Source organism: Anarhichas minor, unplaced genomic scaffold (assembly GCF_050575085.1).
Source record: "Anarhichas minor isolate MPS153535 unplaced genomic scaffold, ASM5057508v1 ptg000045l, whole genome shotgun sequence".
NCBI lineage: Eukaryota > Metazoa > Chordata > Actinopteri > Perciformes > Anarhichadidae > Anarhichas > Anarhichas minor.
The window spans coordinates 6,942,507-6,959,104 of record NW_027466491.1 but is presented as its reverse complement, the minus strand read 5'-3'; the positions used below and the strand labels follow the sequence as shown (position 1 = coordinate 6,959,104).

Sequence of the window (16,598 nt, the reverse complement as noted above, 5' to 3'; positions counted from 1 at the left end):
TTTTAACTGTTAAGGCCTCATTTTCCTTCTTTCAGTTTCCAAAAGTTCACCCCTTCCGTTTCAGTTGCAGTCTTTGTTGTCGTCTTCATGTCTAGACAAACACAGTCAGACAAAGTTACAACAAACAAGGAGTCACTGTGGCTTCATGTCAGAGCACGGGCAGATCTCTCTGGCACCACCAGGTGCACCACTTTTCCTCTTCCCCCAGTGCAGGTGTCTGTAGATGGAGTCAAACACTGACACCGTGTAGCGTGCAAACAGGGTGGTCCACCTCACTGCGTCCACCATCCACTGCACGGAGCGCCCTGCAAAGGCCACAAACACCGCGGTGTAGTGAACCAGCAGCATCAGACTCCTCCCTAGCTGCCTGCCTTGGTTGATGATCCGGTTGACTCCTTGGTCATGTCCTGCCATCCTCATTTCTGTCTTCTGAATTCTTCCAGATGTAGAAAAAAAATATTTTTCGTTTTTTTAAATGTATATTTATACGCAGATACTCCCTAGAAAGGAGTAGACGCCTGCGAATTTGCAGACGGTCCCTTAAATACACGAATCCCGGTTGTCCAATCAGAGCAAAGGAAGTTTTGTTTCCGGGAATGTTTTGGTGATGTGGCTATGCTCTGCCTTCCATCCGAGGATATATATCACATAAAAAGCAGACACATTCACCTGGGAAGCAATAGCACAGGTGAGTCAAAGGTCCTTAAAAAACACACCACTTACTGAGCTGTATTAAAGAGCTGTCACTCACGAAGAACAACTCATCGAAGCCGGTTTTAAAGAGTCCTTCTAGGTTAGTGACCAGCGTTAGCTCGCCTAAGTAGCATTAGCTAATTTACTGTATCGTGGAAAGTAAACACCGGATGTTTCCCCGGATTATCCTGCTCACGCTGCCGTTTCTTGATCTTTAAATGTGCCTACATCTTTTTGGAGGCGTCGCTGTCCAGCCGCTCGGAAAGTTTGCCGTCCATTTTTTTCGAGTTAGCTAGCTTATAATCTTTGCTGTTCACAAAAAGGGTGACGCAGCCGCAGTGAGTGTGTCCGAGCAGGTTCGGGTAAAGTCGGCTCTTTCCGGTCCGGTTCGGAGGAAAAATAGGCTAGGGAGTGTCTGCCAATGTGTTGCTTTTTTTGTTGTTGTTGTAAAAAAGTAATAAAATTGAGAAAGATATTTGTCAGTGTAAATCCAGGTTGTATAGTTTATTTATATAAATGGTTCCGAAAAATCTATTTACATAATATTGCATACATTTTTAGGTTAATCTTCAGTTTATTTTCTCAATTATTGAAAATCATTTGGCCTATGATATTCTGATTTAAAAGTTTCCTAGAGCCCAAACATGATTATGTAATTCCCTTAATTTTGTCATCTACTTGTATGTAATTTTTATTCCTATCTTTGTAACATTAATATCAACTTAAAACCACCAGAGTCAAAGTCCTTGTAAACCATAAAACTGATTCTGATATCAAATTGCTTATTTTTTTCCAAACACCTCAAACTTAAATATATCTTTTACCACATAAGACAAAATATAAACAGCAAAGCCTCACAGTTGAGCTGCTAAAACTAAGAAATCTTGACTTGAAAATCAGTTATTTCTACATCCTTTTGAGCAATTGACTAATAGTGTCCGCTCTAGTGTAACGTAACATGCCGTGGCATGGAGACACTGTGTATACAAAGGTAAAATACAGTGAATATGCTTGGGACTATGTGTATAATCACACCTTGAGAGGACGCGTCATTCGGCGTCGGGCAGCACCTCAAGCTGTTCTTGGCAAAGACAGTAAATGTGCACATATCCTACATTATATACTGTGTATTACAAACATACGGCTGCTCTGTGAGTAATGTATTATGCTCATTGATGGAGGACATTGCAGAAAGTCAATAGTTAAACATTTCCACAGTTGTATCTACGGGGAACAGAAGAGGGCAAAGAAATTGAATTGTATGCCAGATATTAATAATGTTACTTTGATATGTTTCCCCCTCACAGAGCCATCTTTATGTTCAGCCGTCTGGCCACAGTCCTCCAGGAGCTCTCTGGAGAGGAGGGCCCAGATGGAGATCCGCAGGTGAGAGAGCAACACATCAATTATGACAAATTTAAGAGAGTATTTGCCAAGGCAGCTTCAAAGGGTATTCCCTCCATTTCTCCTAATGCTACTCAGTAGCTTATTTTATTTGATCACAGAGCTAGAGAGGACATTATATTATATAGCTGTTAAACTGGTTGAACAGGTCAAACTGACCATATCTGTTTCCTCTAACAGGGCGTGCTGGTGCCTCAGCTCCCTGCCGGTGAGGGCCCGGCTCCTGTGGAGTCTGAGGCCCCTGAGGAGGCCATGGAGAGGCTGGCTCACCTGGAGCAACTGGTGGTCCAGCTGAAGGAGTTCATCCGAGACAAAGACTCTCAGCTGTTCAACAAAGATGCACAGCTCAAGGTGAATAACGTGTGTGTGTGTGTGTTTTCTATCAAGACCCCAAAAGTCAGTTATATTCTTGGTGTCAACTAATGCTTTTTGTGCTTCATATCTACAGAACGAGAAGGAGGAAGCTGACGCTCGCTTCACCAAACTCAAAATGCAGGCCAAAGCCAAGATGGTGGCACTCAACAAACAGATAACAGATTTGAGAGGACAAGGAGAAGCAACAGTACGTTCAAATGAGCCCAAATAGCCTCAGCCTCAACGATCTGATACACATTTTTATCTGACTCGAACATCTGTTTTGTCTACAGCAGAGTCCAGACAGCTCTTTTACAGGAGCTGCAGTCGAGGAGGAGCTCCAGGAGCTGAAGAACAAGCTGAGTGAGGAGGAAGCCAAAAGCAGAGAGCTCTGGGAGCAACTCCAGACCACAGAGCAGATCCTTCAAGAGAAGCAGTCTGCCCACGCTGAACAGGTGACATATCTGGGTCTCTCATTACATGTAGTCGCACTCTGTTAACGAACGATGGCTTTCAATGATTTGTTGTGTTTTTTTTGTTTTCAGTTGGGGAAACTGCAGGCTGTGGTCTGTGAGAAGGATGTGCGATTCCAGGAACAGATCCAGAAACACGAGGAAGAGCTGCTGAGGGTCACGACACAGTCTCAGCGTGACGGCGAGCTTCAGCAGGTAAAAGACCCGTCAGATCTTTAAAAAACTGTAACTGTAACACTTTATTCTGAAAATAGTTTGAGCTGAAGCCCATTATGTAATTACAGTTTGATAACTGGCACATAACTCAAATTTGCCTCAGTTCCTCTCCTCTCGAGGGGATAAACACAAAACAGGTTTCAGGTTTTCCACTCGTGAAAGAGCAGATGATGGCCACACTTCACAGATTTGGTCTCTTTGTGTTTGTTTGTCCCAGGCCCTGCATGCAGCGCAGAGGCGTTGTGAAGAACTCGAGGAGGCCTTAAACTCTCGGTCCCAAGTGCTGGAAATGCTGCAGGAGGAAGTGAGCAGTGCTGATCAACAAAAACAGGTACAGAACTGGATGCCATTTGTGCAGATATTTCTAGTGTGTTGGTTTAGAGAATGTTGTGCATGTTGGCACATATTTACATATGCTTCAGTTGTAATGAATAGTGCTCCTGCATGATGAAAAGAAAACTGCTCAAACAGTCACACCCTTATCGTATGCATTGTTTGGCTGAGCCACACACAACACACCCACTCATGTCCTCTTTCTCCTTCTCTCCGTCTAATTTCTGCTCAGATCTTGACTGCCCAGTTCCGTCAGATGGAGCAGGAGCTGGCCGAGGCCGTCAAGCGGAGGGAGGAGGAGAGGCGGCAGTGGGCCAAACAGGCCGGCAGGGCCGATGCAGAAGTCGCAGCCCTCCGAACCAGCCTGGAGGACTTGGAGAGAGAGAGGACGGAGGTGGCGGAGCAAGAGGGCGAGCTGGCCTCCCTGAGAGAGGCAGAGCATGTTGGTCGGGAGGCTCTGGAGAAGGAAAAGACGGAAGTTGCCAGATTGGAGAGAGAACTGGCTCTGATGAATGAGGCTGAGCACGCAGCCGTCCAAGCGAGCCGCGACGCTTCAGAGAGCGACAGGGCGGAAATAGTTCGGCTGGAAAGTGAACTTGCATCCACGAGAGAGGCAGTCGTCCATGCCAGCCAGGACGCCTCAGAGAGGGAGGGGGCAGAAGTCGATAAGCTAGAGCGAGAGCTGGCCTCACTGAAGGAGGAACGTCAAGATGCCCAGAGGAAGGCTGAGATCTTGGCTGAAATTTGGGGACCTCTGCGGTCTCTGGCTCTCGAAGAAGCAGCCGAAGAAGAAGTCCCCCTCCCTACTGACCTTTCCCTGTTCCTGCACACTGTGCAGTCTGTTGAGACTCAACTGACGAGGCTGAAAGATGAACGCAGTGAGAGAGAGGAACATTGTGTCGAGCTCGCCCACACCATGGAAACCCTTCAGGGTATGAAACTGTTTGTTTATGAAGTTCAGGCATGTGAAACCTTTTAGTTTCATCGAGATGTTTAAATATGAATCTCTGATTTTCAGAACAACTTGACAGAAAAACCACAGAACAGGAGGAAACCATTGCCAAGATACAACAGCTGCAGCATCAAATCATAACGGTCAGTGCTCAGAACCCATGAACACCTGGTATTGTTACATGATCTGTATCTGGATGCATATATGTTGTTGACAATGTGAGCCCTCCAAATGTGGTCTTAAAAAACACAGAAGCAAGTTTCTGCTCAACACCAGAATTGAGCAACTTTTCTTACTTGATGTAAATTCAAAAGGGAATCTTAAATAAGCTCCTTGATACTCTGCACGTCTTATCATCTCGGCAAAGATTTAACTTCAAAGTTTATCATTGCCTTCGTAATGACTTTCTGTTTTTCTGTCTCTGTGTTTATACGATCAAAAAAGGTGTTGGAAGCGTAAGATGTGGGACTGGAAGCTTAGTATAAGCTGAGGTATAAGAAGTTAAAGTAGTTCTCAGTAGTCTGTCTACAAAGTCAGACAGACGTGTCTTTTTATTGTACCTCTTCTTTAAAATACAGTTTGAGGAACTTTTATTTTGAGAGTCAGGCTGGTCCTCTACACCTGGTCCAGGGTCACAACATGTGTCTGTCTCAGACGGGACAGATGCAGGGTCATAGACAGACTGTGGCTACTGCGCCTAATCCCCTCTGCACTGATCCACTGTTAGGACTCACTGTCTTATCTCACCTTCACCTCACGCTACAGCCGTGTGTGCTGCTGATATAGATTTAGGATCAATCATAGAAGCCATACAGAGCTTTAAAAACAACTTTTTGTACAGGAAAGTATCTCCAGTAAATGTTTAATCATGAGATCAAAAAGCTTTAATCTTCCTTAATATCTTTTTTTTTTTGTTTCAGGCGTCTGAAAGGGAGGATGAGACTGAACCATCAGCAGAGGATTCATCTGAAGCTAATAAAGGTACAAAAACTGGATTCGTACTCCCAAAATACAATTCATACATAACATGGAACATGATGGTTAAGATCAGTATGCTCACACACACACTAAAAGGGGATTCTGCTCTGCCTGTCAGAGGTGTTTGTTTACCTTTTATGCAGCTCTTATTTACAAGGATACTCTGTATAGGGACAAAATTACATAACTTGACATTACTGAGTGTGAGGCAGTGATGAAAAATATATATGGATATTTACTTAAGTACTGTATTTAAATACAAATTTGAAGTTTTTGTATTTCTATTTTCCTTCGTACTCTACTCTACATTTATTGTACAGCTATAGTTACCAGCTACTGTGTAGATTTAGATTATTAATACTAAATATAATCAACAAATAAATCATGATGCTTCAGCGCTGAAATGATAAGTCAATTGACAGAAAATGAATAATAACTTACTCGTTTTGTTGACTTCCGCAGCACACTTGCTGGACCTGGAGCAGCAGCTTTTAGAAAAAGACAATGAGCTGGTTGCCTTGCGGGAATCCCTCAGACTGGCTGACGAGCACAGCTCCAGTGGGGCTGCATCATGTGAAACCTACGATCAGATTCCAGATCAGGGTCAGGATGCCAGTGCGGGCCCCCGTGACAGTTCTGCGGCCCTTCCTGACTTCATGGAGGATACACAGGAAGAGGAGACCACCTTAGTTGCTGAGGACACCTCGGTCCTCTGCATTTCTGCTGATAATGAGAGCAGCCCAGAGCTTATTGGACACCAGTCTGAGTCCCCAGAAGAATCCAAAGGGACCTCCTCGGATGAGATGGTCGCCAGTAGTGATTCAGAGGTGGCCCACAGCAGCTGGACGCTCCTAGAAGCTCTGAATCAAGATGGAGGCCAGGAGTGGCCGTCCATCATGCAGGACTTTGGCCAGCTGCAGCTGCAGTCATGGGAGGCAACGAGCATGGAGCAGGAAACCTCCACGGTTCAAGTCGAGTCCTCCTCTGTCATCATCCGAGAGTCGGTGCAAGTTCATGTAACTCAGCACGGTTCTTCCACCGCAGATGGTGACGTGGCCTCTGGTCAGGTCTTCGCTCAGGCCTTAGCTGAGGAGCTTCAGAGGAGGTACAGTGAGCTCTTGGCTGAGCTGCAGAGGCTCAGAGAGGCAGCTGCAGAGTCACAGGAGAAAATCGAGAGTCTGGAAGATGAAACACAGTTCCTTACTGCTGCCAAAGAAGAAGCCGAGTCCCAGGGCAATAGTTTTATAGAGGAGCTTAAGTCAGCCAGAGAGGAGTTGGACAAGCTCTCTCAGCAACTCAGCTCCGTGGTGGAGAAACACGGTGTTGAAATGCAGCTTCTGGAAGATCAGATAGACATTTTAAGCACTGAAAGAACAATTAAGGAAGAGAAGATCCAGGCCCTGCAGACTGATCTGGAAATGGCCCGCCAAGCTTTCTCCGAGCAGGAGGGCCAGGCCAGGATGCTGAGTGCTCAGCTGGAGGACAGAGAGCTCCTCTCCTCCGAGCTGGAAAGGAGGCTTCAAGATATGGAAAGCAGCATGCTGGAATACTCTCAAACATCAGATATTAACAATGACACTCTGTCAAAGAAGGACACGGAGATCAGCGAGCTGCAGGACCGTCTCAGCCAAAAAGAGCAAGAGGTGATGGAGCTCAATGACAGCATGTCTGCTAAACTCCTCCAAGCAGAAGAAGAGAAGTTCCAGACAGACGGGGAAGTCGGTAAGCTGAAGGAGCAGATAGTGGACCTTGAGAAAGTCAGGGACGAGAAACAGAAAGTGAGTTCTGAAGACTCAGCCGCTCATGTGGATGATGAACTTGTCAGTGTGCGAAATGAGAAAGGAGTGCTGGAAACCCAGCTGACGACCACAAAGAAGAAGCTGCAGGCTGCACTTGTGCAGCGCAAAGAGCTCATGAGGAAGGTTGCCGATTTTGAGGTAGAAGCAAAGAAAGGAACAGAGCGAGATGAAACTCCTACAGATGTTCCTGAGGTAGAACAATCGAGAGGACATGACATTCAGGAAATGGAGGCTAAAGTCATCGAACTCGAGCAAGCTTTAAGGTCCAAAGAAGAGGCAGTTGAGACCCTTGAGCTGAAAATCAGCCAGCAGGATCAAGTTCTCACCGAGACGCTCACTCTGAATAGAAAGCTAAGTGAAGAAGCTGCAAACTCTCAGCAGGCGGACGGTTCTTCTGAAACGAATGTGTTGCAATCCCAAGTGGCCTCTCTGGAAGCAGAGTGCGAAACCCTTCAGAAGAAAGTTCAAGATGCCCAAGAATCTCGCAAGGAAACCATCCGCAAGGCAAAAGAGAAAGACAGGCACCACCGGGAACAGCTGAAGCAGCAGAAAGAAGAACACGGCGAGCTCGTGGAACGTTTTGAGGTGCAGAGCGGCGAGCGAGAAGAGCTTCTGACCAAAGTGAGAGAATTAGAAGAGAAAGTGAGTGCTGAAAGAGAACCTCGTCAGGAGACCAAGCGACTGGCTGAAAATGTGGCAAAGCAAGCAGCGGGTGATTGGGTCCAGGAGGACTGGGTGGATTTTTCCACGTCTGAGACGGATTCGTCGCGGCCACATTCCAGCGACCCAGTTCAGCATTTTGCGGAGCAGTCTGACGTCCTCTCTGCACAAACGGAGGAATCTGTGAAAGCACTCAGAGACGAGATCCAGACTGTGCGGCTGGCTAACACCGAGCTAGAGAAGCAGCTGCAGGAAACCCACACCGGTTTGTGTCTGAAAGAGGCTGAATTATTGGAATTGGGCAAAGAGCTACTCGCTCTAAGAGAAAAGGAAAGACAGATCGATGCACTCTCGGAGGAAATTCGTGATCTTAGCGAGAAGTATCAGCAGGCTGAGTCTTACGCTGAATCCCTGAAAGCAGAGATGGAGGCTGAAGCAGCAACTGCAGATTCTACTTCCTCCATCACAACTCTTCAGAACGAAGTGCAGGACTTCAAGCAGTTCCTCGACAATAAAAACCATGAAATCATGGAGCTGAGTCAGCAGCTCAGCGAGCAGAACTCTCTCATACGCTCAATGCAGGACACGGTGTCTCAGAAGGATCAGCTAATAGCTTCCTTACAAGAAGAACTGCAGGCCGAGCAAGAAAAGGCCCAAAGGTTAGAGGTTGAGGTTCCACTGAAGCAGGAGGAAGGAAGAGACAGCGAGGCAAAGATCCAGAAGCTGCAGCGAAAGCTTCAGGCTGCTCTGATCTCTCGCAAAGATGCTTTGAAAGAAAACAAAACCCAGAAGGAGCAACTAGTTTCAACTGAGAAGCTTGTTGCTGAGCTGCAGCAGAAAATTGAGTCGGCAGAAGATGAGCTGGAGAAGCTCAGAGCGGAAAGAGTGAAGCTGATTGATGAGGTCGACCGGACATTGGTGGAAAACCAAAGCCTAGGGTCGTCCTGTGAGAGCCTCAAACTGGCCATGGAGGGCATACTGACGGAGAAAGATGGCTGTAAGAGAGAAGTGGAGCTGGCGAAAGAAGAGGCGGCCAGAGCCTGCGGAGAATGGGAGGAAAAGGTTCAAGGCTTGAAGGACGAGTACGAGATCCTGCTCAAGTCGTATGAAAACGTGAGCGACGAGGCAGAGCGAGTGAGACGAGTGCTGGAGGCCGCCAGGCAGGAGAGGCAAGAGCTCGCGACTAGGGTGAGGACGCACGAGGCTGGGAGGCAGGAAGCCGAAAGACAGGCGGAAGAGGCACAGAAAGAGGTGACTTCAGTGAAAGACAAAATGAGAAAGTTTGCCAAAACGAAGCAGCAGAAAATCCTGGAGTTGGAGGAGGAGAATGAGAGACTTAGCGAGATGCAGGACAAGACTGTAATAAAACGAGAGGGCAAGGCTCTCAAAGTTGAGGTCGAAAGACTTCAAGCTGAGCTGGATGCTACTGTGGCAGAAAAAGACTCTTTAGGGCAGCAGATTGAAGAGTTGAGGGAACAACTTGCCCGGACAAGAGAGAAAGAAGACGGCGTAATTCAAGCTCCTTTGCTTAGCTCTGCAGCTGGTGTAGAAGAGGTCGTCACTGCCCAGCAATCAGACATAATCATGACCAAAGCAGAGCCTGTTGAGAGTCAATATGAAGACAGAGATAGACCCTCAACTCCAGAAGAGACACCAGCTGACCAAATAGCTGCAGTGCATGCACCAGAAACACATTCTCAACCTACTGAGGAAAAGGAAAAGGCAGAAATGACGGAAAGTTTTAAAGTTTCATTAGAGAATAAAATGAGGGAGATGGAGGCAGCTGTCAGTGCAGAACGGGAACTGTGGCAGGAACAGGAGGCTGGACTCAAAGCCGAGCTGGCTTCTCTCAAGCGAGATCTTCAGGAGAGTAACGAGAAGGAGAGCCTTGTGGCGTCGCTAGAGAAGTGCCTTCAAGAGGGCAAAGAGAGAGAAAAGAGTCTGGTTGAAGAGGGATCAAAGAGGGAGGCCCAGTTCAAGGAGCTGCTCCGAAGCCTCGAAGCTGAGAAAGACAACCTGGAGGAGCGTCTGATGAACCAGCTGGCTCAGCTCAACGGGAGCATCGCTGGCTACCAGCAAGAGGCAGCAGACAACCGCGAGCACCTCGCTGAGCTGCAGCGGGAGGTGGAGAGGCTGGAGAGGGAGCGAGCCGAGCTGGAAGCCGAGGCTCAGAGTGAGAGTGACCGGGCTGCCAGGCTGGAGGAGGACATGAGGCAAGCCCAGAGAGAAAGGGCTGAAGCCGAAGCAGAGTCGGGTAAGCAGAGGGAGCTGGAGCAACAGCTGCGGTCTGCCCAGAGGGTCCGAGAAGGCAGCCAGAGCCGAGCGCGTCAGCTGGAGGAACTGTTGAGGGAGAAGCAGCTGGAGGTCCGTCAGCTGCAGAGGGACTGCATCAAGTACCAGGAGAGGATCAGCGAACTGGGTCGAGAAGCTAAGTCGCTGCAGCTAGGCCACGATGAGCTCCACAGCAAGCTAGAGCAATCCCAACTGGAGACTTCCAAAACCACGGAAGACCTGAAAAGGTGTGAAGCAGAGTTGGCCAGCTGCAAATCCCAGCTGGACGAGGCCCAGACGCAGGCACGCGAGGCTTTAGCTGCGAAAACCACCCTTGAACAGAATGCACAAAAGAGAGAGGCCTCGTTGAAAGCGGAGGCAGAGCAAACCCTCGACTCTGTGAGATTCAGGCTCGGAGCCGAACTGAAGGAGATGGAGCTGAGACTGGAAGAGGTGGACAGAGAAAGGGACCGGGAAGAGGAAGCCACTCTGGAGGCCAGAGAGGTGGCAGAAGGAGCCGAGAGACGCGCCCAGGAGATGCAAGCCCGTCTGGACGAGTCTCTGGCCAGGTTAGCCGCCTTCTCGCGCTGCATGTCCTCACTGCAGGACGACCGGGACAGAGTTTTGGACGAGACCCGACAATGGGAGACTCGCTTTAATGATGTGCTGCAGAGCAAGGAGGCTGAAGTTCGGGAGGCTGAAACAAGGGCCAAGGAACTGGCAGAACAGCTTCAGAGAGAATCGGCACTGAAAGATGAACTTCAGCTGTCAGTGGACAGGTAAAGATCGTCTCTCTGCATTTGTCTTATTTCCCCGAATCCTTTGATTATGTTCAGCTTTTTAGCTCAAAACTCACAAGAATTTTTTTTTTTCTTTCAGACTTGAGAAAGCAGACAAAGACTGGAAGCTGAAACTGGAAGAGGAGGTTAAGAAAGTCGCTGAGAGCCAAGCTGCCCTAGAGGAGGCGAGCAGCAAGCTTCAACAAACTACAACTGAGCTGCAGTCTGCACAACATGAAGCCCACGCCCTGAAAAATGAGGTGGAGAGTCTAAAGCTGAGGGCCAGAGCTCTGGATGAGGCTGTGGGTCGGCTGCAGGGGGAAGTCGACCAGGCCAGGACTGAGCTGAGGGAGAGGGAGGCAGAAGAGAGGCGGCTGTGTCTGAACGTGGAGCAGCTAGAGACAGACCTGAGGTCCTCTAAGGCCTTGACAGAGAGCCTGCAGACTGAGTTAAACGAGAAGGAACGGAGAGAGATGGAAATGCTGGTGGAGAAGGAGCAGGCTGTTGCTCAGGTATTAACATGTTTTTATCTACAGTGCATTTTGTATATTGTTCATGGATGACACATCTCCCACCATTCATGTGTGTTTTGCTTCCCAGGCTGCAGAGGAAGCGAGGAAGGAGGCCGACAGCCGGGCACAAGAAGCCGAGGGGGAGCTGGAGCAGAGAAGAGGGGAACTGCGAGATCTGGAAGAAAAACTGCGAAAAGCAGAGGAAGAGAGCAACAACAGAAAAGCCAGACTGGACTCTTTCATGAAAGCCATGGGCTCCCTGCAGGATGACCGAGACAGAGTCCTCAACATGTACAAACAGCTGGAGGAGAAGCACCTGCAGGTAACGCAGACAAAACGAAAGCTTATAAGATATGTCGAGCTTTATTTAGTAGCCGATGTAATGTCTTGTATTGTGTCACAGGTGATGTTGGAGAAAGACGGCCTGATCCAAGAGGCGGCGGGGGAGAACAACAGCCTGAAAGAGGAGCTGCGCTCTCTGCTTGTCCAGAGAGACGACCTGTATGCTGAAAAGGCCCAGCTATCGGCTCAGCTTCACGGCTACCGCGAGGAACTTAACCAAGTCCTGAGCATGAAGGACTCCCAACACAAACAGCTTCTGGCAGCTCAGCGAGAGCGCATTGCCTCCCTGGAAAAAGAACACAAGGAATTGGAAAGTCAGGTAAAGAGCGTGAGCAGAGCCAGAGAGATGGAGGTAGAAGCAGTCAGAGTGGAGAGGGAGACCCTCAGTCAGGCTGTTGACTTTAAGACAGCATCACAGGTGATAGATGCTCCCGGCGCAGAAGTTGAGAAGCTGAGGGAGCAGCTGCAAGCGGCGAGAGATCAAGCGGTGACACTGGAGGAGACCCAACAGAAGGAGAGACAAGCGCAGGAGAGCAGGAGCAAAGAGCTGGCGGAGCTGCGATGGGAGGGAGGCGTGATGCGGACGGAGTCGGAGACCGCCCAGGAGAGGGTGGCCGAGCTGGCCAGGGACTTGCTGGCTGTCGAACAGAGTCTGCTGGTGGAGAGGGAGGCGACGACGCAGCTGAGAGCAGAGAACCAGTCATTCTCAAAAGCCATGGCCTCCCTCCAGGACAGCAGGGACCAGGCGGTAAACAAGGTCCAGGAGCTGAGCCTGAGGCTGGAAGAGATGAGTAAGGCAGGCGGCCACGTGGCACAGAGCAGCCCTGGAGGCTCCGCTGGAGAAGTGTGGGGGCTGAAGAACGCACTACAAGCCCTGCAGAACGACAGGGAGAGACTGGTGAGTTACATGTCGGACCACAACTCTCCTGGCAAAGAATGTAAATGATGTAAAACAGTTTGATAATGTGGATTTTCCGCTGATGTATCTTTTATTTTGTGCAGCTGGAGCAGCTTCAGGCACAGTCGTCTGAGCTCAAGATGCTGAAGTCAGAGCTGGCTCGCCTGGGAGCAGGAGAGCTGATAAAAGTCAGCCAGGAGCTGTTTGAGGAGAAGAGGAGGAACGAAGACATGCTGGCTGACATAATGCAGCTGGGGAATATGGTGCAAATGGGCAAGCAGGAGATAGAAACTCTCAGGTGAGCCACAGAGCCGGCGCTCTGTCGCTGTTTTTTATCAAGCAAAGTGGCACAAAAGGCCTTTCGTCGTGCGTGAATATGTCTGCCTTGTGCTTTGTTAGACTGGAGCGTATGGACTGGATGGCTCAAGCAGAGCAGCTGAAGCAGCAGACCCTCGCCACTCTCTCGGAGAGGGACCAACAACTGCGGCAACTCAGCGCCATGCTGGAGGAAGCCCGCGCTCATAAACCCAAACTTCAGCAGGAACACTATCAGAGAGAGGTATACATTTTGTTGTACTTGGACTTTTTGGCACAAATGCCCCCCAGGTTGTGTGTTTGTTCCTCGTCTTTTAGTTCCACATCTCACACCACATTGTGTGTCAGTAATCTCTATTGGCCCTCCAGAAATGTGGCGTGATATAAACTATAAAATCAGTAAAACGTAGGACAGTGATGTTGCATATAATGTGAATTTTCTACAACGTCATTATCTTCCCCACAGGGCACAGAGGAAGTGGACAGTGCTCCGGGAGCCCCACAGGAGCGAAGCAGCCTTGTAGACAGCCACGCCTACGTCGCTGAGGTCAAAGAGCTCCAGAGAAGGTAGAGTACAGGTCAAACCTTACAGGAAGTGCTGTTGTAAAAGTGTTTGGATAAAACATGTCGATGATAATCAATGTTTGATTCTTTTACATCAGGCTGGGCGAAGAGATGCAGCAGAGGGTGGCTGCGGAGGAGCAGCTAATGGCCACACAGGATCGATTCAAACGGTATGAAATATGATACACGTTAACAGAGAAGGCATATTAAAGCTTTAAGAAATATTTGTATATTTTCACCGGATTAAAATGACTGAAAGGTGTTTCCTCTAGTGACTGAATCACCTGGATCTAAAGAGCTTTTTAGCATCTTTCAGCTCATTGTTTTGGTTTTTCGGCCCGTTTTTCTTTACTCTCATCTCATCAAAGCCGTTTCCTATTTTTATCGATTAGTTGTTTGACTTTATGTCACTTTGTCAATTGTTCCAAAACCAAGCTAAAATCAAATCATGCTTTGTCTTAACAAAACCCAATGAAGACAGAGAAACATTGCTCATAAGTTTGCTCTCGATTAAATGTTGAGACTAACGATCACATTCTGTAATAACTGTTGCCTAACGGGGCTTTAATATGCTTTCTGTCGTTTCTCTGCATTTACATCATTCATCTTTTTGCTCTGACAGATTTGTTCAATCCACAAAATATGACCGCTAACATCAGTGTTTTTTTTAATATGACAAATCACAGCCAGGCTAAATGGCCCTCCGCACAAGAAGAGGATCACTCAGAGACCGCTCTGTTGATCGAGCCGGAAGGAGTTGTCACCCGAGTAAGGCTCCGCTAATGTCCTGTACCACCTCATTTGTCATCTTAATAGCTCTAGTAATAAAAGACTTAATGCGCCGAATGTTTCCCGTAACCTTGTCCTCCCTCTCCTGCAGACTCGGAGAGGTGGTCCGGGTTTGACGCGGATGCTCCGAGTGGCTTTCTGCTCCCGTCAGCGCACCCCTCTGCTGTTCAGCCTCTATCTGATCACCATGCACGTCCTGCTGCTGCTGTGTCTGGGCGGATACCTCTGAAAGCAGCTCCCCTTTTAAAAAGAAAAACTTGACAGATAAGAGATGGAGAGACACAGACCTAACCCAAGCCATCAATATGCTTTATATTGTTACACGGAATACATTATAGAAGGGTGTGAAGGATGTTCTTCACACAAACGTTGCACTTTACAGGACTTCTGCATTTAGCCAAACTATGTAGATGTATGTAGGAAGCTGTTGCTCTTTTATGACTTTGAGGGAAACCCCAGAGAGGACATGAACAGACTTCTTCCTAAAACTCTACGGTATATATGGTGGAAAGGTCGATTCTTATTAATCATGTATGCTGGCAGATTGTGTTTTTCACGTGCCTTTAGATTTGGGATAGAAAAACGTTACGTTAAAACAAAAAACTGACGTGTTGGGGACTAGTTTAACGTTAAGCTATAATGTCTGTTAATAATGACGCCACATGTCGGCAGTTAGCTTAGCATCAAGACAAACGGCTAGCCTCCAAAGGCCACCATTACATACTTTATATTGTGTGTGTTTAGTTCATACAGAAACCAAAGTAACTATTTTCCAGAGGTTAATTTCCGGAGGTGTTTATACAATAGTGTAGTGACCGAGGTATATTTAGCATCTGAGCGTAGAACGTTGAATTGTGGTTTAAACACTTAACAAACGAGAGATAATGTGTCAATTAGTGAGCTTTAGAGGTTCTTTTAGAGGCTAGCTGTTTCCACTATATGCTAAGCTAACCATCTGCTCATATCTGCCTAACGGACAGATATGAGAGTGATATCATTCTTGTCATCTAATATGCGTATACTTCCCAAAATGTCCATTATACTGTTATTTTAAGATGGCTTGAGGTTCAGGGCGTGCTGTTATAGTCCAGTCTCTTCCTCTTCTACTCATTTCATGCCCAAAAACGGAGCACAGTGCAAGTTAAGTTACACATTCCTATGGTGGGTTTCCTTTTCTTCTTCTATAAATCACATTTAAACAAAAGGGAGCATATTGATATCTGTACATATGTAAGTGTATTATGTCTGTCGGCTGGATGTGGGTTTTCCCCCCTCTTGCATATCCCATAAGATTCCCGGTCCTCTTGCATAGACTTAGTTTTTACGGCGGATTGAAGTTGCCATTCTGGTGCAATGTTACCACCGTGTGGCTTCATTCCATAGGAGAAAGACTGCAGTTTGCTAATGATAGCCGTCCCATTATAGACTACTCTGATGTAGCGTAATTTATTGCCATACCAGTTAAAATGATCCTCGTGTATATTGACATCATCCACTCGATTCTTGTTTATTTAATCGCTCACTGTCGGTGAAATGATCCCTCTGTACTCCTCTTCCTAAACATTCATGATCTTATTCACATCTTACACTGAAACTTACTTTTAACTGTAAATAATTGTTTAAAAGGGCTGTGTAGAAAACTAACATATAATAAAGGTGTTGGTGGTGTAGATCAGGGACAGGCATTCATTATTTACTCATTTGTGTGTCTGTAGAAAAATCTGACGTTGGGACTTTTTTTTTTTGACTTCTTTACTGTTTATTTTGGGCTCAGTTCGTTTTAATTCTAATTCTGCAAATAAAAACACGATTTGTTTGGTTTGTGAAGTAATGAGGAAATGTTTTTCATTAATCAATGATTTAGCCGTTTCAGAAAACATTTATAATTGTGGGAGTGACTTCATGTGACAATTTTTGTAATTCACACAATAACGCGCTGCGTCTTAAAAGCTCTTAATGCTTCACTATATTGGAAGAAGCATGATGTAAACACACTGTCTTTGCTTGCACATTCACTTTTTGCAGAAGTGCGTATAGCACAGAATAAAGATTAAACAAATAAACTGTTTGTCTGTACTGAGGTCAGCAAGTGAAATGAAACGTGGAAGTTAAAATAGTACAGATATAGTTTAATATATGAACAACTGAGCCAGAGGAAATATTAATATTGGGTATATTAATCTTTTTATCATGGAGGATGCAAACTTTCCTGAATGTGCCTGAATCTAATCGAGGTTTTCGAGTTATTGTTTTAGACACTTTTTCA

The 16,598-nt window shown here is 47.0% G+C and overlaps 1 protein-coding gene across 1 annotated transcript; it reads left to right on the top strand.

Moving 5' to 3' along the window:
- Positions 1–587: 587 nt before the first annotated feature.
- On the top strand, positions 588–16,159 carry golgb1 (golgin B1). Its single transcript, XM_076111452.1, has 20 exons — positions 588–688; positions 2,001–2,079; positions 2,278–2,448; positions 2,546–2,659; positions 2,745–2,906; positions 2,997–3,119; positions 3,358–3,471; positions 3,706–4,405; positions 4,492–4,568; positions 5,346–5,406; positions 5,866–10,912; positions 11,013–11,424; positions 11,513–11,746; positions 11,828–12,664; positions 12,769–12,962; positions 13,064–13,223; positions 13,446–13,546; positions 13,642–13,713; positions 14,230–14,311; positions 14,424–16,159. The coding sequence occupies exons 2-20, from the start codon at positions 2,011–2,013 to the stop codon at positions 14,559–14,561; spliced, it is 8,868 nt and encodes a 2,955-aa protein (XP_075967567.1). The 5' UTR covers positions 588–688; positions 2,001–2,010; the 3' UTR covers positions 14,562–16,159.
- The last annotated feature ends 439 nt before the right edge of the window (positions 16,160–16,598 follow it).